Raw genomic sequence first — 27,272 nt, forward strand, 5'->3', positions numbered from 1 at the left:
AAGTGCTTGATCAAAGGTTGCCATTTGATTATTGGGTTTTCTCTGTATTATCATAGGACAGCGTGCCAAACAGACACTGCCGGGGGCCAGAATTGGTCCGCAAAGGATTCAATTTGACCCACTGGACCAAGGGCGGATCTAGAGAAATTTTCTTAGGGTGGCATGAGGGTGGCAAAATCAAAGCCCTTTTTTTCAAACACACATGCAGGTGGTTACATATGGTTAAAATGAAGTAAGTATACACGTTTTTCATAGAAATATAGTCCATAACTTAATTATTTTCTGTAGCCCCCATAATTAAACACTTTAGTGACATAAAACATGTGATGTTATGTACTGTATAGCCTGTATAATAAATAAATATGTAGCCCAACAAGTATACAATCCAGAAAGCTACACAACATGGGGCGGTTCATTTACAAACACAAGTCTAACTTAAGTTTCACTGTTTATTGTTAGAAAAAAGGTAAAATCGTTACATGCTTAAATTACACAAAATGTCAGAAATCTGCACTGTCATGCACAAAAATCTAAACCTAATTTTTCATGATTTGTTGGATTAACCCTCTGAGGCCCAAAATATAACCGGTCATTTTTGACTTCTTTTGATTTTACGTTTGTATTTCACCTTCAAATTGTGTCATTTTATTTTTTCCCCTCCTTGTTTGGTATCATTCTTTTCAGCTTGACCTCACGTGTCTGAATTTAGTTGTTTTTTCATTGACATACTGTGTTAACACAACTGATCTGAAATCACACAAACTTCAAATCCTAGTAGTACCTTTTTTACTGTAAACAAAAAAAAACCCAGACATGTTGAGTAAATTATTCTTATAACTTGAAATGTAAATATAAATTGTACATTTTGAAAACTTATGCACACATTTTGTAAACATATACAACTATTTATCTAAAAAAGCAGCCAATACACCTGCCGTTTTTTGAATTTTTATTTTGTACAACCATTTAAAAATATTACTAAAACTAAAATCAGGTGTCGCAATAAGATGCCCCACAAATTATGTGCGACAGTGAAAAGAAATTGTTTGTCCACCACAAGACAGGAGAACAGCACAGGGATAAACCTGCAGGCCTGACAACAGGAGGTGTATCACTCCGCTGGTTTTCTACTTGGTGATAGTGCTGGGCCATATCATACCGTTCACAGTAACACCGGTATAATGTTGGGCAACGATAAGAAAATGAAATATGGCGATAGAATATGGGTAAAACGCGCATGCGCAGTGCATTTGTTTACATACGCACATGGCGGCGAAAAAAAACAAAACAAAACTCCCTTTTAACAGGAAGAAACCTCCGGCAGAACCAGGCTCAGGGAGGGGCGGGGCCATCTGCTGTGATTGGTTGGTGTGAGAGAAGGAAGACAGGATAAAGACATGCTGTGGAAGAGAGACAGAGATTAATAACAGATATGATTCAATGCAGAGAGGTCTCTTAACACATAGTGAGTGAGAAAGGTGACTGGAAAGGAAAAACTCAATGCATCATGGGAATCCCTCAGCAGCCTACGTCTATTGCAGCATAACTAAGGGAGGATTCAGGGTCACCTGGTCCAGCCCTAAATGCTTTAGCAAAAAGGAAAGTTTGAAGCCTAATCTTGAAAGTAGAGATAGTGTCTGTCTCCTGAATCCAAACTGGAAGCTGGTTCCACAGAAGAGGGGCCTGAAAACTGAAGGCTCTGCCTCCCATTCTACTTTTAAATACTCTAGGAACAACAAGTAGGCCTGCAGAGCGAGAGCGAAGTGCTCTAATAGGGTGATATGGTACTACAAGGTCATTAAGATAAGATGGGGCCTGATTATTTAAGACCTTGTATGTGAGGAGCAGGATTTTGAATTCTGGATTTAACAGGAAGCCAAAACAGGAGAAATCTGCTCTCTCTTTCTAGTCCCTGTCAGGACTCTTGCTGCAGCATTTTGGATTAGTTGAAGGCTTTTCAGGGAGTTTTTAGGACTTCCTGATAATAATGAATTACAGTCGTCCAGCCTGGAAGTAATAAATGCATGAACTAGTTTTTCAGCGTCACTCTGAGACAGGATATTTCTAACTTTAGAGATGTTGCACAAATGGAAGAAAGCAGTCTTACATATTTGTTTAATATGTGCGTTGAAGGACATGTCCTGGTCAAACATGACTCCAAGGTTCCTCACAGCGTTACTGGAGGCCAAGGTAATGCCATCCAGAGTAAGAATCTGCTTAGATACCATATTTCTAAGATTTTCAGGGCCGAGTACAATAACCTCAGTTTGATCTGAATAAGAAGCAGAAAGTTAGCGGCCATCCAGGTCTTTATGTCTTTAAGACATTCCTGCAGTTTAACTCATTGGTGTGTGTTATCTGGCTTCATGGACAGATAGAGCTGGGTGTCATCTGCATAGCAGTGTAAATGTATGCTATGTCTTCTAATGATGCTGCCTAAGGGAAGCATGTATAATGTAAATAGAATTGGTCCTAGCACTGAACCCTGTGGAACTCCATAATTAACCTCAGTGTGTGAAGAGGACTCTCCATTTACATGCACAAACTGGAGTCTATTAGATAGATATGATACAAACCACTGCAGTGCAGTACCTGTAATACCTACAGCATGTTGTAATTGCTTCAAATAGGCCATTCCTCTGCAGATGATCAGTTAGCTGTTTGACAACTACTCTTTCAAGGATGTTTGATATGAAAGGAAGGTTGGAGATCGTGGCTCAAGAGTTGGGAGTTCGTCTTGTAATCATAAGGTTGCCAGTTCGAGCCCCGGCTTGGACAGTCTCGGTCGTTGTGTCCTTGGGCGAGACACTTCAGCCGTTGCCTACTGGTGGTGGTCAGAGGGCCCGGTGGCGCCAGTGTTCGGCAGCCTCGCCTCTGTCAGTGCGCCCCAGGGTGGCTGTGGTTACAATGTAGCTGCCATCACCAGTGTGTGAATGTGTGTGTGAATGGGTGGATGACTGGACGTGTAAAGCGCTTTGGGGTCCTTAAGGACTAGAAAAGCGCTATACAAATACAGGCCATTTACCATTGGCCTATAATTAGCTAAGACTGCTGTTTCTAGAGATGCTTTTTGAGTAAAGGTTTAACTACAGCCAGCTTGAAGGCCTGTGGTACATAGCTGATTATTAGAGATAGGTTGATCATATTTAAGATCGAAGCATTAATTAATGGCAGGACTTCTTTGAGCAGTTTTGTAGGAATGGGGTCTAAAAGACACGTTGATGGTTTGGAGGAAGTAATTATTGAAGTTAACTCAGAAAGATCAATTGGAGAAAAAGAGTCTAACTTAACATCAATGGTACTAAGAGTAGCTGTTGATAATATTACATCTGTGGGATTATTATTGGTCATTTTTTCTCTAATGATAAAAATTTTATTTGTGAAGAAGTTCATGAAGTCATTACTAGTTAACGTTAAAGGGATGGTTGGCTCAACAGAGCTCTGACTGTTTGTCAGCCTGGCTACAGAGCTGAAGAGAAACCTGGGGTTGTTCTTATTTTCTTCAATCAGTGATGAATAGTAAGATGTTCTGGCTTTGCGGAGGGCTTTCTTAGGCAAGCTACAGTTGCAGCCACAGCTGCCCTGGGGCAGACTGACAGAAGCGAGGCTGCCATATCACGCCATCGGCCCCTCTGGCCATCACCAGTAGGCGGTAGGTGAAGTATCTTGCCCAAGGACACAACGACCGAGACTGTCCGAGCCGGGGCTCGAACCGGCAACCTTCCAGTTACAAGACGACCTGCCAATTCTTTGAGCCACGATCGCCCACGATGGACTAAGCCTCCATCTTAGAGCTGTGGCATTTAAGGAAGATGCACGATGACAGTCAACGTCGAATGCTTACTCCAAGCCGGTAGCGTTAGTTACTTTAAGTGAAAGTGGATTGTTGGTTTTGAAGCCCGCTAATTGTGTGTTTGGTTTCAACCTCTCCCAGGAGATTGGCACGGAGAGGAGAATCAGGAAGCACCATTCACACACGGAATCGCACGGACGAAGCTGCACTTGGGGATTAAGGAGGAGCACCTTTGGATTAGCACCTTTCACTGTTTTTTGGCACTACCTTTGGAAACGCACACTTTTTGGCCAGAGTGCTGCATTTTGGGGTCCTCTTTCTCCTGCACCCGTGACGCTTGAGGCGACTGTTGTTGTAATTTGACACTATATAAATAAAACTGAATTGAATTGAATGTCAGCCATCTTTGTTTATTTTTAGTTTCAGGAAATAAATTTGCCGAATGAAGTTTGTGTCACTGTGTTCTTAGTTTATCAATTCATCCATTTCTGCATCAGTAATCAAAATCTGAAAGTCATGTTTCATCTGAAGCTAAAAGTAAAGACAAATACTCGAAGAGCAGCTGATTAGATTTATAAAGAGTACAGCAGGAATCACCTACACTCATCAGAGATCAATACACTTACTTCAGTCCATTGTTACTACAGTTAAAATACACTCAAAAGAAATGTTACAGCGGCACATCTGGATGTTAGGCGTGCATCCTGGCGAGCTTTTTTGCATAAACAGAAATGTTTTGGATCCCAAAGCTTCAGATAAAAAAAACATAACAAAACAGTGATGAATCACACTGTAGAAACTTCCCAGCGTTAAACCTGAACACAATCAATTATTCAAAAACTTCAAAATCACATTCAGGTCCTGATGTTACAAATTCATTTTTTTGTGTTTCCAAAACCTACAGAACATCATGTGAACTCACAGGGGGTGGGACTACTGTCCATAAAACACCTGATCAGAGATGATCAATCACACATGATCAGGACAGAGGATACCCGCATTCTTCGGTAACGCTTTCTGCTTTATCAGCGCCAAACTACAGTTCCTCTACTGTCCAGCAGAGGCAGCAGCGAGTCAGTCCCAAAACCCTTACATGTTAAAATAAACATGCTTACAGCCTGATTCACAAACTGGTCTCTATAGATAACACTCTCCTGTCTGAACTGATTAGAGTTTGCATTATTAGGGGCATGGCCTCTTTGACTGATCGCAGACTTGTTAAACTTGCTGTAGTCCACCCCAATATGATCGCATGATTACATCATCACCGGCGTCTGTTGTTCTTTTTTGTAAATGAACAATTTTCTATGTGAAACACTGTTCCATCATCATCATCACCGGACGACACGAGGAGCTGACATCATCACCTCCATGCATCAAAAGAAACAAGCTGATTGGTCAATTCAACCAATGTCCTACACAAGTATAAGAGACACAGCCATGCTAACATGCTAATAGAAGGAGCTCTGTGCTCCTTAAAAACACACCTGACCTACAATCCAGCACTACGTGAGTCCCGACCCCCAAAACCCACATCTGACCACACCAACCTCCAATCCCTCCCCATAATCCCAGTCCTTTCAATGCTTACATACTGGTAATGGTTTCTGTAAATCAGACACCATTAAAATCAAAACTTTAAATATGAGATGGCTGCTGGTCCAAAGGCATTCTGGGTAATGTAGTGTGGTGTGTCTCAGATTCAAAGAATAAATAAAAATCTGTCTGCTTAAAACAAACTGTGAAAAATATCTGGATCAGACCAGATCCAGATCCAGGTCCAGCTCCAGATACGCATGCTCTGGTCCCATTTACAAACAACAAAGAAACAAAGAAACAAAAAACATCAAGGGCACAGATCAAACCAGTGATCTAATCACATGACCCAGTTTGTTTGAAGCGGAAAATAAGTTGCCAATTTAACCTCGCCCTTACCCTTTTGGCTCCAAGTTTTAGAAAATGTTCCAAGAACAAAAGTCTGATTTGGTCTAAAAACTGTAAAACAGGCAATGGCATTATATCCAGGGCCTTTAACAATAAGAGTCCGATGTGTGTCTGTGGCATCGCAGTGACAACAGCAGAGGTCCCTGAGGTCATCGGCTGTAGGTGGGGCGTTAACTCTCGCTCTCCTCTGGGATGTCCTGCAGGTCTGAGGGGTCAGAGGTAATAGGTTACCATGGAGACCATCATAATGCCATGGGCTTTCCATATTGATTGTTGATCAGTGGTACTAACCTCTGGGGCTGTCAGAGCGAGGAGAGATCTTCATCACTTCCTCCTCTTCCTCTTCATTTCCTTCTTGGACGCCATCTAATTGGTCGACTGGATCCTCGGTGGCTAGTGGGGCAAGGGGGCGGAGCTCCAGTTCCCGACTGCTACGCCTCTTGTTAACCTGCCAACAGACAACTCGGATTTATTTCAGTTTTGTCGACTCATCGCGCTTTAGGTGAACAAGTGAACCCAACTCACCTGTTCTCCTTTCATAATATCGCTCTTCTCTCCATTTTTGCTCCTCCTTCTGGTGCCTGGCTCCACTCCCTCCCAGTTTTGGTCCTCCTCTCGCAGACGGAGGCGTGTCACTTCCTCCTGTAGCAGCTCCACCTGCCGCCGCAGCAGCACCGCCTCCCCGCTGGCTTCCAACCCTGTGTCACGTGACAGTGACCGGCTGAGGCGGGGGCCAGGGGCAGAGCCAGGGGTGGTGGAGGGGGTGGAGCCTGCACTGACCAACAGCGCTAGCATTGAGTCCTGACGAATCACAGCAGCCTGCAACATTGATAACATAAATCAAACCCTCAAACACACAATAATAACATGGACTGAACCACCACTCACAACCACTAGCACTTTATACAGCCTCTGTAGGAATTATATCTCACTTATCTTAACTGCACTACTGTATAGCTCTGTGTAAATAATCATTCTGTACATTCGATAATCTTTAATCCTACAACTGTTTACAACTTGCATAGTTCCCATTTCTGTATAGCTGTATATCTCAGATTCTGTAAAGTTATTTATTTCATATTCTGTATAGTTTTTCATATTTATATCCTGTTCATATCCTGTACATAGCTTGTACTCACTACAGCCTGTACATACTTATAGTAATAGAATATTCATAACATACTTCATACCGTGTACATTATAACATACCATAATAGACCCATTTCTGTAATATACTCACATATCTATATTATTGCTAATATATATTGTAATATATCTATATCACTAAAGCACCTCTGGATGGATGCAAACTGCATTTCGTTGCCCTGTACCTGTGCATGTGCAATGACAATAAAGTTGAATTCTATTCTATTCTATTCTAAATACTGAATAAATGAATCACTATTTATACATTTATTTGGGTTAATTGCAGGATGTATAAACAATCAATACTGGAAATAAGTTTCAGACCTGCAGGGCGTGAAGCTGTGTGCTCAGACTGATCAAGCGCTGATGGATGTCCTGCAGAGAGGACAGCTGAAGATGTTAGAACTGCACAGGCAGAAACTTTGTACATCAAAATGTATGAAACGGTGCATGAGCTGCATCCCAACACAGACAGAAACATGTCGATCTTCAAAGCGAATCTAAGCCCCTTTTGGCACCTACTCAGATCGACTGGCTTTCCTTTACAGTCCAGTTACACCTAATGTGCGTGTTCGTCATCATACCGAAATGTCCGAGTGTCCCGTGATTAATATGCGACGACTACAACAAAGGTGGATGTAGAGCCAGCAGTATAGCTGCTGCTGGGTCTGTGGCTTTTCGTCAGACTCGTGCACCTTGCGTCGGTTTTTGCAGCCTTTTTCCTCGTTGTCGGGTTTCAAAAATGTCTGTTTTGATTTTCGTGAACGAGTTGCTTTCGTGACTCTTTGAATGACGCCACTGACCAGCCAATCGGTGTCACGCAATCTGACATCACATTTTAGTACCTGCCCGTATGTGGTGCCAACCCCGAAAACCGGCGAACTGTGGCAAGGCGATCCGAGTAGGTACTGATGGAGAAGGGGCTTAGGTCTTTGACTTCTTGGTATCAAGAGGTTACTCAGAAAAGAGGAAGTAGGTGTTACCTCGTTCAGGGTTCGCTCCTGCAGCTGGTTACCATTTCCATCCTGAAAGAGAAAAGAGCTGAAACTGAGAGACGTGGAGACAAGCTGCCACAGACCTTCTCTTATTCTGAAGGTTCACTCAGACATATGAAAACATACAGTTTATATAAAGAGGATTTATTTGAAGAACTGTGGTTCAGCAGACAAACATTTAAACACCACTGAAGGTTTGCATCGTGCAGATGCAGGTTCAGCTTCACGAACCACCTGAAACTTGTGGACCAATCAGGTGGAGCCTCTGTTGTACCAGCTGCATACGATGATGTTATAAATAAGGGAAATGTTGCGGAACGTCGACCATGTAAGTGAAGAAGTAGCTCCACCCGCTCGTCTGTGCAGTGAGACGTAAACGAGCCCCTCAGAAAAACATTCTTCAACATTTACTTGTTTTTTACTGTCACCTGTATCTTCATTTCTGCTCCAGTTTCCACGGAAACAAAATCCACCAAAACCCTGCTGTGACATTGGGATCATATGACCAATTGCTCACTGATTGGTTAAAGACTGTAAATAACTTCCATGGAACCTCTGAGCATTCAAACATTTTAGCTGTCAGAAGAAATATGAAGGGTTGAAAGTTTCACTTCTTTAAGACACACACCTGAGCAGAAGGTGAAAGGTGAGCTTTACCTTTGAGGACTTGTCGTTCAAGTCAAAGGAGCCGTTCAGAGAACCAGAGTCACCATCTGAGAGAAAGAGACAGGTTATCAAACAGCAACAGAAAGATGATTTCTGCATCACGACACAAAGGGGCGGAGCACAAACAGGCGACAGGTGACTCACCGCTGATCTCCTGGTTGCCGTTGGTTATGGAAGATTTCTGGATGCTGGCATCTGACAGCAGCTCCGTCAGTGTGTCGACTGAAACAGAAAACATGGTGAGCCTGATGGTGAGCAACCGACAGCCTGGACCGAGTCTCTGTTAGTGCTGGAAGCTGCTTGGGGTGGAGGATGTCTCGGAGAATGTTTCCTTTAATGCTCAGTTCTTCTTTGTTCCCAGATGTTTATGTGTGGCACAAAGACCTGAGGTGTGATGGCTTCATCCCATAAATATCAATTTTAAACATCGAACCAGGTCAGCTACATCCATGTAACCACGGTAACATCTGACCCCACTTCCGCAAATCCCTTTATTGTGGCGGGAATGAACCCTGTATAAGTTCTGGGTCAATCAGCTGCATGTCCCCTGCTCCTATGGACTAAATTGAACTGTTGATACACACAGGTCATCCATCCATCCATTCGCTTCCGTTTATCCTTTACAGGGTCGCGGGGGGCACTGGAGCCTATCCCAGCTGTTTTAGGGCGAGAGGCGGGGTACACCCTGGACAGGTCGCCAGTCTGTCGCAGGGCCGACACACAGGGACAGACAACCATTTGCTCTCACATTCACTCCCCCATTCAGACCTATGGGCAATTTATTTTTTAATTATATCTGTATTTGGATTGGACAAGAAAAACCATCTGCACAGCAGTATATGAATAACATGGGAACAAAGTCCTTCCAGGTTTTAGATTAAGTCCAGGAGAGCAAATGATAAAGTGATCAGCGGGTGCATATTAACCTCCACCAGCTATTACTAGGAGAGTTGCTCGCATACTCTCCCGAAGGAGATATATAGAACACATTACATGGAACTATAAACACAAACTGGGGGGGTGCCCATGCTGCAATCATGGTGAACAAATAAGTAAATAAACAAGTAATAGTAATAGAAGTAAATGTAAATAAATAAATAAATAAAACAAAAACCAACCAAGTAATAGTGAGATCAAGTGAAGTCAGCCCTCGTGGGGGTGATGAATTGGATCCAATTGTTCCAAATGTGGTAGAATTTGGCTTTTTGATTTCTTAACAGATACGTAAGTTTTTCCATCCTAAATATCTCTAAAATGATCCCAAACCAGTCATCCAGGGTAGGCTGGGCTGGGCTGAACCATCTTCTAGTAATTGTTTTTTTACTCGCCACCAAGAGTAATTGCACCAACTTAATCTCACTCCTACGTTCCAGAAAGGGGACCAAACCCATGTATAAAACCTTAAAATCTAAAGGTATTTAAACATTAAAGACTGCACTTAAGGAGACCTGAACACCTATCCAACAGTTTTTTAACTTGGGACAGTCCCAAAAAACATGAAAATGGTTAGCAACAGTCGAGCCCCTTTGTATCTCTCCTGATATGGAGTCTTGAAGCACCTAATAATATTCTTCCAGCCATGCTCCTTCCAGCTCATAGAACTGGACGTGGACCACTGGCAGTACCAAACATTTTCCCACTCCCCCACAGAAATACCAATCCCTGATTCCCTTTCCCATTTATCCTTAGTGTATAAAATGTTATCCTTGCTGGCACTAGAGAGAGCTTTGTATAGTTTAGAAATAGATTTAGGAGGGGTCATGGTTGTGGCATTTTTCAGGATGAGGAAAAATGCGACTCAACATCATTGATGCCTATGGACAATTTAGATTAACCAATTAACCTATCCCCACTAACTGCACGTCTTTGGACGGAAGCCGGAGTACCCGGAGGGAACCCACGCAAACACGGGGAGAACATGCAAACTCCACACAGAAAGACCCAGCCTGATGGGGGAATTGAACTCAGGACCTTCTTGCTGTGCAGCAACAGTGCTGACCACCGTGCTGCCCTATCACAGGTCAATGGAACAAAACTGATCTCACACTGGACTAAACCTCGTCCCACCTCCTTTTGGGACCTAATAAGCTGTTTTGTGTTATTACTATTATTTCTGTTCGTGATATATATGCATATATTTATTTTCTGTATACTTTTGAGCTCTATTTCTGTTTCCTGTGTTTTATTCACACACTCAGGCTCCGTAGCCTGATTAGCTCATTATCTATGAAGCTGCAGTTAGGCGCCCTGGTCCTTTAACGTGTTACACCCTAACCTCCACCAAAGGTCACATGATCTGTTAAAGTCTTACTCCATCGTTCTGGACCTAAGAAGCATTAGCACCTCCTCACCTTCACCGATGGCAGCGAGGAGGAGCGGCTCGGCCTGAGGTGCCTGAGGAGTGTCAGCTCTAAAAAGGTTCCTGCAGGAGGAGGAGATCCTGACCTCCATGTCTCCTTCTTCTTCTGCCTTTCCTCTTCCAGACGCCTCCACCAGGTCAGAAAACAGAGTGACGCGCTCCTGTAAGAGCTCCAGCACCTCCCTGTCCTTCTGCTGGATGTCAGCTCTGAGTCTGCGCAGCAACGCTTTGTCTTCTGTCTCAATGAGAGGAAAGTCGTCTCTGCACGGACAGCTGCAGAAAAAAATACATCAGTAACTAAAGTACACAGTAACTACAGTAATTACAGTTTGCAGTAGTTACCACAGTAACTAAGGTCACCAAAACTAAGTAGAGGTGCAGAAGGTAACAAATACAAATACCAGTTTCACAGGTTAAATATCAATTATATATATTTGACCTCTGTAATATTATGGATATTTATAATTGAGCCGTTTGTGAGTATTAGAGTGATTTCTTATGTTTGTATTATTTAACTGGTTCAGCCTGTTGCTCTTAAATACATCATTTCATTGATAGTTGTGATTCTGATTCCTGCAGCATGTCATATACTAAAGAGAAAACCGGACATCAAAACTCCCACAAATACACGATGTCGTGCACTGGTCGAGACACTCGACTGCAGGAATATGACTGTATTATATTCACTGAATTTACAGGCGCTCTGTATTGTGATAACTGTCGTCATCGGGGTAGGAAATGATGCACAGCCAGAGCACTTCGTTTCCTCAGGACACACGTGTGTCTTGCTCACCTGGTGGCGGCCTGCTGGATGCGGCTCATCCAAGTCTTCCTGTCTTCTTTCGATGAGGCGTGCAGCTCATACATCTCCGGGGGGGTGGAGTCACTGATCAGGTACATCCCTCTCTCCTGATTGGCTATGTCTCTGACAATCAGATTAGTCAATGAGACCACTGGAGACTTGTCCTGAAACGCAGGTGAGCAGACAGGTGAGCAAACAGGAAACCTTGAACAGAGCTGAAGAAGGTCAGGGGGCTTTCGAATGTTATCAGGCATGACTCACCAGTGACACAACAAAGGTGAACTTCTGGTCTTTCTCCTGGAGGAAAACCAAGATGTCTGACATCAGCAGCACCTGCACATCTGGAGACAAACACAGTCGTGACTTGCAAGCTCTGCCCACACGCATGTTGCACCACAGCAGGTGATAAAGCCCACTACCTTTCATCCTGGTACCCTGGACCTTGCAGAGGAGTGTCCCCTCGTGCAGGAGCCTCCTCCTCAGCAGCTCTCCACCTCTGAACACGCCTCCTCCCCGGACCTCTGCCTGGGCACGCGGGTCCAGGCGGGCATGGATCTCCTGCAGCCTCCTGCTCCGGTCAAGCTCCAGGACCTCTTTGTCCACAGAGCTGATCAGCTCCTTCAGGAGGCCCAGTGCGCGGCTCAGAGCCTGTGCCTCCTCTTCGCAGCCTGCAGGAGGTTATGGATTCATCACAGTCATAAGTCAAAGTTCATCAGAGAATCCTAAAGGTCAAAAGTCACAGATTACCTTTAGTGTTGTCCAGGATTCGCTGGATGAGGACGGGGTACTTTGTGATCCGCTGCGTCACCAACAGGATGCACTCCTGGACGCCGTGACGCCGCAGCAGAGGACCGCGAGTCACACGCTGAGCATTGTGGGAAAGGATGGAGACAGGAAGTCAGCATCAGAAACACCAGCCGGCCCCGGGCCGAACCAGCTTGCAGCAGCGTAAATCAAAACACATCTAAAGTGACCATGACGGTTCCAGGACGAGCCTGAAGCCGCAGGTGAGCGCCTCACCCTGATGAACTGCTGCAGTCTCCGGTCGCGAGCCAAAACTTCCTTGTAGAGTTTCACAGCTTTCGGATGTCGACTGCAGAACTCTGAATAAACTTTCTTCCAGTCATCAGCAGTCTGCCCTGAGAACTGTACACACACACACACACACGTGTAGGCTCGGTGGATAAACTCAGGTCTTTGGCGTGTCTTTGTAGCGACCGTCTGGTGAATGCCATTTTAAAATCAGTGCCAAGTGGTTGGTTTATGTTGACAAACGTGACGTTCAGTTCCGGGTGAACAAGCCTCGGGTTTTATTAAATAAATCCATCCATTGCTGTTGTCATTCTGTATGTGGACACGACCTCATATTTGAACTCTTCTTCAGGGTCAAGCGGTCATAAAACATCCTACCTTTGCTTAAAAACTCAGTTCTGATCTTTTGATCAAATCCGATTTTTTTGTCTGTTTTTTGTTCACACTACAAATAAAATGTGACAGCAAACGTGCTCTAGTGTGAACGTCTCAAAGCGGCCTGCATGTGCAAAAGAAGACGTCACACACAATGCGCTCTGTTCACGGTAGCTGTTGTTGCAGCAGTCTACCAATTTCTGCACAGTTGTAACTGACAGAATTTTGACAAATTAATTAGAGAAAGAAGGACACTGAGAAAACAGAGAGCCCGTGCTTTAACAATGGCCTTGTTTGGAGCAGTGGCTGCTAGCTCCGTGCAGATGTATATATGGACACGGAGTCGTTTGTCTTCTCCAGCGCTGACAATTGGGATCTGTTTTTTGTCAGTGACGTAAAAGACTAATTTAATGCGACATGACCATCAAACAGCAGTCACTTTCTAAAACATCAGATATGTATCGGATTCAGTACCACATACAAAAGGTCGCATTTGAAAATGTCGGATTTGTGCTGTTCAAACTATCATACCATGATCGGATATGGTGGATTTGATGCGCTTTCGCCTGCAGTGGGATTGTAGCCTTAGAGGCCCTGTTAGCAGCGAGGTGCGGGTGCAAGAGGTGGAGTTGTCGTACCTGTCGGACCAGCAGGTCTCCCAGCTTGCGCACCGTGAAGTTGGTGGAGCTGCCCTCCACCAGACCCGCCTTCCTCCTGTTCAACAGCTCTGACAGGAAGTGGGAGTGAAGCTCCAGCAGTTGGTCCAGACACGGGAAGATGGTGTGGACCACCCCCGCCTCCAGCATCACCTCCTCCAGCATCCCCCGCCGGTACACGCCCTCCATGATCCTCAGCGTGCGGACGTGGTGAAACTCAGTCTGGATCAGCTCTGAGGCAGAGAGAGAGCTCGGTCACGTTTCTTCTCTAGCTGTGGCGAGCACACGCACAGCTGTAGACCATGCTTTAGTTAAGGTTTTAGAATCGGCTACTTCGTTGGGACTGTAGGAAAACCCGACCCCGCCCACACAGAGCACTGACACGTCAAACACCTTTGGGAGGAACTAAAACAGAGACGCCAAGTGCCAGACCTGACAAAAGCTCTCCTGAACAAACGGGCAAAAATTCCCACACATCTGGAAGCTGTATGAGCTCCAAGTTTAAATCTCCCGCAGGTGTAACGAGTCCACATGTTGTGTGTGTGTGTTTGGTGACTGTTGCTGTACCGTAGATGACGTCCTGCTGCTTGATCAGGTCTTTGTGAAGTGTTTGCAGGAAGTTGGGCTCCACAGCGAGGCTCCAGCTGTCGACCTGCACGCAGCTGCCCTCCTTCTGCAGCTCGTCCAGCAGAGGGCTCCACTCAGCTGCACACAGAAAGAATGAATCCCATCAGGTTACAGCGCCACCTGCTCACATAATTAAGATCTGATAGTAATCAATAAAAGTGACTAACAGACCGTCATCAGTAAGAGACTCCATGGACAGAGTCCTGCTCCTGAAGTTCAGAGACTCTGTGGACTGAGACAGGATCCTCTTGAGACCTGCAGAGTCCTCGGTCACACTGAGGACAGACAGAAAGGTGACTTATGATGCTCTGATGGTGTGAAGATGCAGAGAAGCAGGTGAGCATGTCAGCTGTTGACTGCCGTGGCAATTAATAAATGTCTGAATGTCTGAGTGTGTCGAAGCTCGTCATATCGAAAACTTTTTCAAGTCACTGAAGCTGCAATACTCGATTACAGTAATTGAGTACAGTAGAGTACATTAGTTTAAAGACAGAGAGCTTCAGTGTTTTACTTTTGCCCCACAAAACACTGAACTAGTTTCACTGGATGCAATTTAAAAGCTTGCTTCACCTTCCCCACAAATTGATTCTGTTCATCTGGACGTTTTCAGCGGGAGAAACGTTTCTGTGGGCTGGTTTCAGTCACTGAGCAAATGTCCTGCTTATAAGGCTGGAAACCTTCAGTCAGCTGAGACTGGAGAAGTCACCTGGATGAGTGACGAAACGTTTGTCTCACTGAAAACATCCAGATGAACAGAATCGACTTTATGGGATTTACTCACCTGGATGACTGAGCACGCATCAAGACCTCACTTTGTGATGGGTGGTGGTTTGATGATGTCAGCATCTGGATTCCTTTTTTTATGTTTTATTCTTAATGAACTCTGCGTGAATTTATTCTTGCATATAATGAATTTTACTTCTTTCACTCTGCGGCCATATCTCTAACCCTCCCAGCAGCTGCTTTCTGCAACCACAAGAACCACAAGATGGCGATGTCGGAGCCGAGCAAACCGGAGCCTCGTCTGTGACCTGGAGGTTTATATTTTAGCTCAGCTGAATGTTTCCGATTTCCAGTCTTTCCACACAAAGTGGTCAGTTTATTAGGAACACCCATAATCAATTTTGTCTGTACATTTGCTGTTCCTGTTTCTGATGCTCCTGCTCAACCACAACAGCCAGCAGCCAATTAGCTCCGTGCTCAGCCTCACCCTGCGATGTTATTTGTGGAGACACTTTTGGCGAGCGAGAGGCCAGATCGAACGCGTCTGGAGCCGAGCAGCGACTGACGAAGGCTGTCAGAAGGATAGATGGCTGAGCTCGGACGCTCCTTCATCATAGGCGCTGAAGCAGAGAAGAAGAAAAAGTCATCATTGTGACAAACAACAGCAGAAGAAGAGGAAAAGGAGATGTTTTTAGGTGACAGGACTCACTTTTGCTTCTCATGGCGACGTTCTGCAGAGCTGAACTATTTCTCGCTAACGCCAGCTTCTGTTGCTGTCAGAGAGAAACACAGGTCAACCTTGGAGCGACCAAAGAGAGAGAGACAGCCTGCGTTCATGAGCAACACAGCTGCTCCAAAAACCCGAGTCACCGACGTTTGTGGCAGTTCTTTTTATAACTTCGCTCTGTGTTTCACTATGGGAATCACCTTGGTGTGACCAACTACGGAATCTCCAATGACACCATGTCTGTCCATGACAGACCTGGCGAGCCGTGCTCAGGGCTCCACCCCCTCGTTCTAACACGGCCGACCAACCCCTGCTGACTCATTCTTGCTTTCTTCCTGTGAGAAACTACTTTGAGCTCCCTCAGCTTCTCCAAGCTAACTTGACTAGCTGCTTAACAGTTAGAATGAGGGGGCGGAGCCCTGAGCCTTTGGCTCTGTTGATCTTTACTCACTCCTGGCGCGCTCAGAGTCGAGCCCCACATATTCCTGCTCCACAATAATATTGCAAGCTTACTCAAAGAGACGACTTGAACTGAGCAAGGAGAATCCTGAGACAGGACGCACACATGGAAATATCCTGTTTTCCTTTTTCCGGCGATCAGTTCAGTGTTTTAGTCAAACTTCTACACAAAGATCAGTGCACAATAAAAATTACACAACATTTCTCAGTAGTGTGCACACAGAGCATCATTCATTTTCTTTCTTTTACTATCCTCAGTGCAGGTGAATGCCTCATCTGTGCTATTTTTCACCAGCTGTCACACAACTTCAATATATGCAACAGCACAAAATGCTGTCAGCTTAAAGAAAGAATTAGTAAATATTCCACTACAGGATGTCCCAAATAAAAAAGTATGCTTTGATGCCATTTATATTTACTGCAGTGCATCAATTCCCTTTTTTCCCACACATCTTTCCTCTGTGCAAGAACGGAGGCATCTTGCTCCATTCACTGAATTCAACAGTAGACTTTCAGATTTTCAGAGTTAATAAATATGTGAAAGTAATATGTTTTACCACATCATTGTTTTAACTGTGAACGGTGCACTGAATGACGGTCAGGTTAGGGCTGATTTTTTTCACTCAGTGGTGTGACACCTATCACAGCGGCTGCACCATCCGCTGCAAAGCCACAGAGATTAACATGTATGTGTTGATCTCTGTCTCTCTTCCACAGCATGTCTTTATCCTGTCTTCCTTCTCTCACCCAAACCGGTCGCAGCAGATGGCCCCGCCCCTCCCTGAGCCTGGTTCTACCAGAGGTTTCTTCCTGTTAAAAGGGAGTTTTTCCTTCCCACTGTCGCCAAAGTGCTGCTCACAGGGGGTCATATGATTGTTGGGCTTTTCTCTGTATGTATTATTGTGGGGTCTACGTTACAATATAAAGCACCTTGAGGCGACTATTGTGGTTTGGCGCTGTGTAAATAACATTGAATTGAATTGAAGTTAATGTAACCTTTTTTTTTAGAGAGACCCTGATAGCAAAGCTTTCTGATGTAAGATGTAAACCAAGAGCGAACCATTGTTTTCCCCAGTGTGACTGTAGCCTACCAGGACTGGGACAGGTGTGTGCAGACAGACAGGTAAGAAGAGAGAGAGACTGCTCTTACCTTCTGCTTCATCTTAGCACAGCTCGCCAGACTGTCTCTGCAGCGATTGTGGATGGTGACATTACATGCTATGAGACACACAGGTAAAGAGAGACACGGGTGTAAATGGGGTGACCCAGCAGTCTTAGCTAATTATAGGCCAATCTCCAACCTTCCTTTCATATCAAACATCCTTGAAAGAGTAGTTGTCAAACAGCTAACAGATCATCTGCAGAGGAATGGTTTATTTGAAGAGTTTCAGTCAGGTTTCAGAGCTCATCACAGCACAGAAACAGCTTCAGTGAAGGTTACAAATGATCTTCTTATGGCCTCTGACAGTGGACTCATCTCTGTGCTTGTCCTGCTAGACCTCAGTGCAGCGTTCGATACTGTCGACCATAATATCCTATTAGAGCGATTAGAACATGCTGTAGGTATTACAGGTACTGTGCTGCAGTGGTTTGTATCATATCTATCTAATAGACTCCAGTTTGAGCATGTAAATGGAGAGTCCTCTTCACACACTGAGGTTAATTGTGGAGTTCCACAGGGTTCAGTGCTAGGACCAATTCTGTTTACATTATACATGCTTCCCTTAGGCAGCATCATTAGAAGACATAGCATACATTTTCTTTGGTATACAATGAAAATGTATATCTCTGAAATTCGAAACAATGAACAGACGCTGAAAAACTAGTTCATGCATTTATTACTTCTAGGCTGGATTATTATTATCAGCACTATTATCAGGAACTCCCTGCAAAGCCTTCAATTAATCCAGCAGGAAACAGTCTGTAAACGAGCTTCTTACAGTCTGAAGTTTACAGAACAGAATCTGTTGTGCTGCCGGACTCTGTGAAGTCCAACAGAAACTCTACAACGTTTTTAAGATTCAGATGCCCCGCCCCTCCCTGAGCCTGGTTCTCCTGGAGGTTTTTTCCTGTTAAAAGGAATTTTTTCCTTCCCACTGTCACCCCAGCGCTTGCTTACAGGGGGTCATATGATTGTTGGGTTTTCTCTGTATTATTGTAGGGTCTACCTTACAATATAAAGCACCTTCAGGCAACTGTTGTTGTGATTTGATGCTGTATAAATAAAAAAGAGAAGCGAGAGAGAGAAACCCAACTACCACAGTGGTACTGGAACCTGCAGAAACCAGGCAAGAAAGAGACCACTTACATGCTAAAGACACACATTTGTTCACTGTGCTGACCTCACTTTTTCCACAGAAGATGTCGCCAGTAAACCACAACACACACACAGTTAAAAATACTCTGTGTTCTGGGTGTGTAAGTTTCTTTTTATAAACTTTCTTCAGTCTTCGAGTTGCTCTACACCAGGGGTGTCCAACTCCAGGCCTCGAGGGCCAGTGTCCTGCAGGTTTTAGATCTCCCCCTGGGTCAACACACCTGAATCAAACGATCAGTTCATTACCAGTCCTCTGGAGAACTTTAAAACGTGTTGAGGAGGTAATTTAGCCAAATCTGCAGGACATCGGCCCTCGAGGCCTGGAGTTGGACACCCCTGCTCTACCCAAAGATTTGTCTGTCTGTATTGTTCTGTTCTGTCTGGTGTTGCGCTGTCTTTGTTTTGTTTTTTTGCAGTTTTGGCATATTTCACTTTATGTTGTCTTGTGTTGATTGGCTGTCATTTGTAGCACTGTGGTCTTGGAGGAACGCTTTCTCCTTTCACTGTGTACTGTACCACTGTACATGGTTGGAATGACAATAAAGCCACTTGACTTGAAGTCTGTGTACACACACACACACACACACACACACGTAGACATAGTCCCCTTGACCCACTTCTCAGGGTGCATCTGCAGCAGCCAATCAGAGTGCAGGACAACAAGGTGTGTAGGCTGACACACACACACATACATACTGGGCGAGGGGCTTGGGGGGATGGGGCGGGAAGAGGGGTGAGTCTTCTTTCACCCGCTCCTGAGGTCTACATGTGGTCACATGACCAATCTGTTGTGTTCAACAAGGAGATTTTACTGTGTTACACTGATCTCAGCTGACTCTGTGTGTGTTAATCCGGAGGTACATCTGTTCATTGTGAGGAGGATTAACACACCGTCTGTCATACACACAGCAGACAAGCGCCCCCCCCCCCACACACACACAAGTTCGATCAATCTGTAAATCGACTGTATAAATAAAGTTTCCTGTGTGTAAATCAACTGTAAACCCTCCCTCTGTACAGGTGTGCTTAGGGATGGGTATCAAAACCCAGTTCTTGTTGAGAACCGGTTCCCACTGTTTCAGTTCCTTGGAATTGTTTGCCATTTTTGCAAACGATTCCCTTATCAATTCCAGTTGCCCCGAATGACGTCACCACGTTGCGGAGCGTCATTTACCTGGCAGGAAAAACGGCGCCTCAGTGGCTCAAATGCTCAAAAGTTTGGTTACACTTTACGAGAACAGATGACAACAGGGCAACTTGCTATACTTGCAAAGTAGATGTTTCATTTAAGGGAGGAAACACTACGAATATGCAAAAAACACGCGATGACCTTAAATGAATGTCGTGTTTTTAATTCCGCTCTGGACTCGTGAATCTCAACCCAGCAGCAGCGGTAACGTTTGCACGTCCTCTCCCGTTAATGCGGCAGGTAAATAATCAACTAACATATTATGTTAGCGCGATCTGCCTTATTACAAAACCATTACTGTGCATTTAGGTGACCATGATGAGACAGACAGAGGCTGGCTCAGATGCTGGCAGTTCTCGCTGCAGTCTACCGGTAGCGTCTCCTTTCAGGCAGGATAGACGAATGTCACCGAGCAGTGACTCAGTTTGTGGTCAAAGGCTTGCACCCGTTTGCCACAGCAGATGATTTTCAGTAAGTGAATGTGTTTAATTGTAGGCAGGGACATTACTGTTGGGTAATTGCTACAGAATAATTTATGTTATACTTTATTATTGCTACAGAAGAATATTTATTTTATTATTTTACATTTACAGTTTTTTTCCTGGGGACCCTGTGACACCCCATTGAAGAGCCGTAGGCTGGATCTATTAAGATCTCACTGTTGGGTTTGTAAGGCCATGTTACTCCTAAATTTCTATCTTGTTCAAAGAGAAGATATAAAACAAAGTTCTAAGCTAATCGACCTTAGTGTTCTCCTTTTTTAAAAAGAATCGTTAAACAGAATCGAAAATGGAATCGGAATCGTGAAAATCTTATCAATACCCATCCCTAGGTGTGCTTACCTGGGCAGCTGAGTGCCTCTTTGGCCGTGATGCTCCTGTTGCAGGAGGAGCAGAGGGTGGTGGAGGACACTGTTAGCGAGGTAAACAGGTGGCCATTACTGGAGCGCGCCTCCCTCTCTCTCGCTTCCTTCTCCCTCTCTTTCAGGCGCTCCTTCTCCTTATTCTGAGAAACAGATGAGACAGAGCTGTATGAGGGGACCGGAGCACCTGCTGAGAACAGCCAGCGGATTCAAACCCACGACTTCTGATTGGCTGCAGACAGACTGTTTCACCAGCCAATCAGAGTGCAGGGCTGAGTATCAGCGGCTCCACTCTGAAATGAGTCAATCAAATACTTGGAGGTCCACCACGCGTGGGAATCACACGCGGTGGTCAGCCAGAGTGATTAATCAGCTATCAATACAGATGTGAAGGCAGCATGAGGCTTAAATGAGTCACATCTGTAACCGAAACCACCGTCAAGTTTCAGAGACATCTTCACTAAACTGCTCCAAAGTCACAGACTCAGACCTGATCAGTCGATCCATCGGTAACAGCAGAGGGGGCAGAGTTTAAACTGAAAACACTAAAAGTGACGATTCATCAGAAACATGTTTCATGTTCCCAAAAGCTGAACTTCTGCTTTCTGCTTTCTGCCCTGGGAGGGGCAGGAAGGGGAAGTGTGTGAGGACCGTGGGGGGTGGGGGGATGATGTCATCACAAACACAGAAGTACACATGGGTGTGAAATCCACCAACAACGAAACACTTCTGCTTTTCCTCTTCACACAGCTGCAGCTGAACATCATTATTGATTCTAGATTATTGGATGCTGCAGGTTGAAACCCGACATGTCACAAAACACAACCACCTCTCAAGCTTTTGCAAGAAAATGTGAAACAGCTGCAGGGTGTTTTGCTGCAGCCTCGTCGCGAGCTCCCCCAAGCAACAGCTGTTTTTTGTGTTTAATTTTACTTTTCCTTTATTTTTTCACGAGTAGCACGTGTCTCCTTGTGTACGACCGACAAACCTTACTGGACATAAGAGATGGACTTTCTCATCACTTTCCGGAGTTCAAGTTTTGCAACACGGACGCTCTGTTTGCAGACCCCCCATTCATCTCACCTGAGATGCCTTTGTTCTCTGTCCCTGGAGGCCGCAAACACCGACGCAGAGGGAGAAGATCTGGCGTTCTGGTTTGACTGAGACGGCGCACTAACAGACCACCGTTACCCAGTTTATTACTGGCTAATGTGCAGTCTCTGGAGAACAAGCTGTGCGAGCTTCGGGCACGGATCTCATTCCAGCGAGAGATGCGGGACTGCTGCGTGATCTGCCTCACAGAAACCTGGCTATCGGACAAGGTACCGGACTCCGCAATACAACTACCGGGGTTCTCTGTGCACCGCGCAGACAGGTCACAGGATCTTACTGGGAAAAGCAGAGGCGGTGGTGTGTGTTTCATGATCAACAACAGCTGGTGTGATTATACGAACGTGCACCCGGTCAAATCCTTCTGCTCACCGGACCTGGAGTACCTGATGATTAAGTGCCGGCCATTCTGGCTACCGAGGGAATTTATAGCAGTGATTATTACGGCTGTTTACATTTCCCCACAAGCCGACACTGACCGAGCACTCAGGGAACTGTACAGCGCGATCAGCAGTGAGGAAACCGCACACCCAGACGTGGCGTTTATCACGACTGGGGACTTTAACAAAGGAAACCTGAAGAAAGTTTCACCAAAACGCCACCAACACATCCACTTCAACACTCGTGGAGACCGGCTACTTCACCACTGCTGCACCTCTTTCCCGGGATGCGTACAAAGCCCTCCCCCGCGCCCCATTCGGCCAATCAGATCACCGCTCCATCCTGCTCCTGCCCGTCTACAGGCAGAAGCTGAAACAGGAAGCTCCAACCATGAGGGCGGTGCACAGTTGGTCGGACCAATCGGAGTCTACGCTGCGGGACTGTTTTGATCACGAGGACTGGGAAATGTTTCACGTGGCTGCCAATGACATCGACGAGTACACAGACTCAGTCTGCGGATTCATCAGGAAATGCGTGGAAGATGTCGTCCCATCCAGAACAGTTAAATCCTTCCCAAATCAAAAACCCTGGATTAACAGAGATGTTTGCACGGCACTGGCGGCACGGAGCACCGCCTTTGCCTCCGCGAACACAAGCATGCACATTACCAACTCCGAAAGACGATCAAAGCAACCAAACGTGAGCACAGGGACAGGGTGGAGCAACAGTTTGACAACCCTCGGAGGATGTGGCAGGGACTAAACACAATCACAGACTTTAGAGGGAAAACCAGCACACCGCAGACCACGGCCTCTCTGTGTGAGGATCTAAACGTATTCTATGCTAGATTTGACACAGCGAACACCACGAGACCGGACAGTGTGCGCACCGCGGATGACGTCAGCGCCAGGGGCGGATCTAGAGAAATTTTCTTAAGGTGGCAAAGAAATCAAATGGGGTGGCAAAATCAAAGCCTTTTTTTTTTTCAAACACATATGCAGGTGGTTACATATGGTTAAATGATTCAAATGCAGTAAGCATACACGTTTTTCATATAAATATAGTCTATAACTTAATTATTGTCTGTAGCCCACATAATTACACACTAGTTACATAAAACATGTGAGTTTTGATCTTATGTACTGTATAGCCTGTATAATAAATAAATATGTAGCCCAATAAGTATAAAATCCAGAAAGCTACACAACATGGGGCGCTTCATTTACAAACACAAGTCTAATTTAAGTTTCACTGTTTTTGTTAGAAAACAGTCACATTGTTACAGCTTAAATTACACAAAATGTCAGAAATCTGCACCGTCATGAACAAAAATGTAAACCTAATTTTTCATGATTTGTTGGATTAACCCTCTGAGGTCTACAATACAACTGGCCATTTTTGACTCCTTTTGAGTTTATGTTTGTATTTCACCCTGAAATTGTTTCATTTTGGGTTTTTCCCTGTTGCCTTGTTTGATTTCTTTTCAGCTCAACTGAATTTAGTTGTTTTTTCACTGACATACTGCATTAGTATTACTGATCTGAAATCACACAAAGAACTTAAAATCCTAGTAGTATTTTTTTACTGTAAAAAAACACAGACATGTTGAGTACATTTTTATAACTTGAAATGCAAATATAAAATGTACATTTTGTAAACATAAACAACCATTTATCTAAAAATGCACCCCATACACCTGCCGTTTTTTTCATTTTGTACAACCATTTAAAAATATTACTAAAACTAAAATGAGAGAACAATCAGGGTGTTGCAATAAGATGCCCCACAAATGATGTGTGTCAGTAAAAAACAAGTTTGTCCACCAAAAGACAGAAGAGCGCAGGGACAAACCTGCAGGCCTGACAACAGCAGGTGTATCACTCTGCTGGTTTTCTACTTAGTGACAGTGTTTACGTTGCAAATGTGGCTCTGTGACATTCATTAGTGCCCTCACTGACACACTAAACAAAACGACTACACAACAGAACAACTACACAACACAACACACTAAGTAAACACTCCACACTAAACGTCACAAATCTCCCACATCTAAAAACTGTCTCTCTCCCTCGCTCTGTCTCGCTGCTGTTACCGTCACTCCTCAAACTTTTCCCTCTTCCTAAACAACCAAATCCCACGTGTTGACTTTTTTAAAAATTGGTCGACATGGTGTATTTTTCCACCGATAGGAAACATGTGGCTTTATTTCTTTCTTTACTGTTTTCGTGCTGTCTTTAGGAAACGCTTAAAACACACACACACAAAAATGTGACTACAGTATTTAGAAAAAAGCGTGGCTTATATATATTTTTATCATAACTCTGGATTTACTGGCCTGTAATTAAAATTTAAAAACTTTAAAGTCCGAACTTTCAATGTGGCTGAAACAGAGACTCAGCGTGGCTGCAGCTTGTTGCTGTGTCACTCACAGATATGTGCTCACATCAGTCATGTGATTTGGAGGTGCAGCGTGTCCGTGGACCTCAGAGGGTTAATAACACTCACCTTCCTTCCATTTCCACAGTGTAACATCCACCCACCTGTGTGAAAAGGGAAATTCCCATGGTGTTGTTCAAAATGTGCTCTGGCACAATCATGAGCATCGCTTGCTACTGAAAACAAGAAAAAAGCCGGTCCTGCTTTGGGCTGAACCATTTGTTGGTGGAGGGGGGGGGACACTATGCAACATATTCAGTTTTAGCATTTATATTCACTGCTGACTGTAACTACGCTCAAACTGTTAATGCTATCTTATTTTAATAAACAGCACTGTCACATGCAAAACTAGGGTGGCACTTGGGGTGGCAAGGGATCATTTTAGGGTGGCACTTGCCACCCCATGCCACCCTTCTAGATCCGCCCCTGGTCAGCGCGCACACTGTGTCTGAGGAGGATGTGCGGAAGTGCTTCAGGAAGGTGAACGCACGCAAAGCAACTGGTCCGGACGGGATTCCCGGCCGCGTCCTCAGGCCATGCGCGGCTCAGCTGGCTGGAGTGTTCACACACATCTTCAACCTTTCCCTCTCTCTGTCTGTAGTCCCAGCCTGCTTCAAAATGGCCACCATCGTCCCTGTACCCAAATCCTCCACCATCTCCTCATTGAACGACTGGCGACCTGTAGCCCTGACCCCCATCGTGAGCAAATGCTTCAAGAAGCTGGTCAGGGACTTCATCTGCTCTTCACTACCCGACTCACTGGACCCTCTACAGTTCGCATACCGCCACAACAGGTCCACTGATGATGCCATAGCCCTGACACTACACACTGCCCTGTCACACCTGGAGAAGAGAGACACGTATGTGAGAATGCTGTTTGTAGATTACAGCTCAGCATTCAATACCATCGTTCCCTCGAAGCTGGACAGGAAACTGCAGGATCTAGGACTGAGCAGCTCCCTCTGCAGCTGGATCCTTAGCTTCCTGTCTGACAGACGCCAGGTGGTCAGACTGTCAGCATCACCTCATCCCCCATCACACTGAACACTGGTGCTCCACAGGGGTGTGTACTGAGCCCTCTCCTGTACTCACTCTACACCTACGACTGCACAGCCACTAACAACTCCAACATCATTGTGAAGTTTGCGGACGACACTACAGTGGTGGGTCTTATCACCAACGGTGATGAGACGGCTTACAGGGAGGAGGTCAGCGCCCTGACCCACTGGTGTCAAGACAACCATCTCACCCTCAACGTCGCAAAGACAAAGGAGTTGATAGTGGACTTCCGGAGGTGCAGAGAAGTACACACCCCCATCACCATCAACGGCGCTGCTGTGGAGAGAGTGAGCAGCTTCCGGTTCCTTGGAGTACATCTGGCTGAGGATCTTACGTGGTCAGTACACACAAACAAAACAGTGAAGAAGGCGCAGCAGCGCCTCGTCTTTCTCAGGAGACTGAAAAGATTCGGCATGAGCCCCCGCATCCTCAGGACCTTCTATCGCTGTGCTATTGAGAGCATCCTCACTGGATGCATCACCACCTGGTACGGCAACAGCACCGCTTACAACGGCAAAGCTCTCCACAGAGTAGTGCGGTGCTCTGAACGGATAATTGGAGGTGAGCTTCCCTCCCTCCAGGACATCTGCAGGAAGCGGTGCCTGAGGAAAGCGGGGAGGATCATCAAGGACTCCAGTCACCCCAGCCATAAACTGTTCAGACTACTTCCATCAGGAAGGAGGTTCTGCAGCATCCGGTCCCGTACCAGCAGACTGAGAGACAGCTTCTTCCACCAGGCCATCAGACTGCTGATCACGTCATAGACACCTCACCTGCACTACTGGAACTTCAACATTATGCACCCCACACTGTATATTAATGCCACTTGTTTTACACAATATCCAACTACCAACCTCTGTATATTTTATATATTTTATTTATTGTTTACTCTATTTAATTTGTAAAATATCTATATATATACACACACACACGTAGAAAAACATATTTAGTATACACATCCAGTAATGCATACACTCTTATATTGTACATATATTTATTAGTCTCAGATTTAGCCATTCTTATATTTTGTTTGTTTTATGTTATTGTATTTTTACACACCTCTGTTGCTTGTGAAGCTCGCACACAACAATTTCACTCGCATGTACTGTACCAGTGTACCTGCACATGTGATGTGACAATAAAAGTGATTTGATTTGATTTTGGGATGAAACATGCAAACGCACGTGTCCAGTGTATTTCTAACTGTTTATATCCCACATAGCAAGCAGGTCTGGCCTGGATCTGGGATCAAGCCGGCACTGCTGACTGACTTCTGGCATGAAGTCATCCAGATGTGGGCCAGGGCTGGCGTAGATGGCACTGTCTATGTTATGTCATGCCATATCTGGCTCGATTGTGGTTTGGTTTATGTGGCCCAGGCTCATAGAAAGCAAGTCTTCCTTGGATCCAGCATCAAGCTGGCACTTCTGACTGACCGGTGTCATGGCAAAGTGTATGTAAACCAGATGTGGGCCAGATCTGGCAATGATGGCACCGTTTATGTTCCTATTTTCCTATTTTAGTTAGAAGACCCAAATGCCATGTTGCAATACTATACTATTATGGTAGCCAACGTTTCAAATACAGGTTTCACAGGTTTGTGTCAAACCGTAC

At 45.0% G+C, this 27,272-nt stretch overlaps 1 protein-coding gene and 1 long non-coding RNA gene across 2 annotated transcripts in view; one reads left to right on the forward strand and one right to left on the reverse strand.

The window, feature by feature from the left end:
• Positions 1-26,300, forward strand: part of LOC120733030 — a 27,881-nt gene extending 1,581 nt beyond the window's left edge. Inside the window, exons 2-3 of the long non-coding RNA XR_005695729.1 lie at positions 11,675-11,685; positions 26,288-26,300. This is a non-coding gene — a long non-coding RNA (uncharacterized LOC120733030). The remainder of the gene's footprint in view (positions 1-11,674; positions 11,686-26,287) is intronic.
• Positions 4,183-27,272, reverse strand: part of arhgef2 (rho/rac guanine nucleotide exchange factor (GEF) 2) — a 36,287-nt gene continuing 13,197 nt past the window's right edge. Inside the window, exons 2-21 of the mRNA XM_040031017.1 lie at positions 20,653-20,815; positions 17,455-17,522; positions 15,828-15,891; positions 15,606-15,738; positions 14,567-14,670; positions 14,336-14,473; positions 13,751-14,001; positions 12,726-12,851; positions 12,453-12,570; positions 12,125-12,373; positions 11,967-12,046; positions 11,697-11,869; positions 10,896-11,176; positions 8,689-8,766; positions 8,536-8,591; positions 7,867-7,908; positions 7,208-7,258; positions 6,263-6,556; positions 6,029-6,185; positions 4,183-5,942 (exon numbers count right to left, since the gene is read on the reverse strand). Of these exons, the coding sequence (XP_039886951.1) occupies positions 5,908-5,942; positions 6,029-6,185; positions 6,263-6,556; positions 7,208-7,258; positions 7,867-7,908; positions 8,536-8,591; positions 8,689-8,766; positions 10,896-11,176; positions 11,697-11,869; positions 11,967-12,046; positions 12,125-12,373; positions 12,453-12,570; positions 12,726-12,851; positions 13,751-14,001; positions 14,336-14,473; positions 14,567-14,670; positions 15,606-15,738; positions 15,828-15,891; positions 17,455-17,522; positions 20,653-20,815 (2,661 nt within the window). The 3' untranslated portion in view covers positions 4,183-5,907. The remainder of the gene's footprint in view (positions 5,943-6,028; positions 6,186-6,262; positions 6,557-7,207; positions 7,259-7,866; positions 7,909-8,535; positions 8,592-8,688; positions 8,767-10,895; positions 11,177-11,696; positions 11,870-11,966; positions 12,047-12,124; positions 12,374-12,452; positions 12,571-12,725; positions 12,852-13,750; positions 14,002-14,335; positions 14,474-14,566; positions 14,671-15,605; positions 15,739-15,827; positions 15,892-17,454; positions 17,523-20,652; positions 20,816-27,272) is intronic.

The sequence above is a fragment of the Simochromis diagramma genome, unplaced genomic scaffold (assembly GCF_900408965.1).
Source record: "Simochromis diagramma unplaced genomic scaffold, fSimDia1.1 OVJJ01000361.1, whole genome shotgun sequence".
Taxonomy (NCBI): Eukaryota; Metazoa; Chordata; class Actinopteri; order Cichliformes; family Cichlidae; genus Simochromis; species Simochromis diagramma.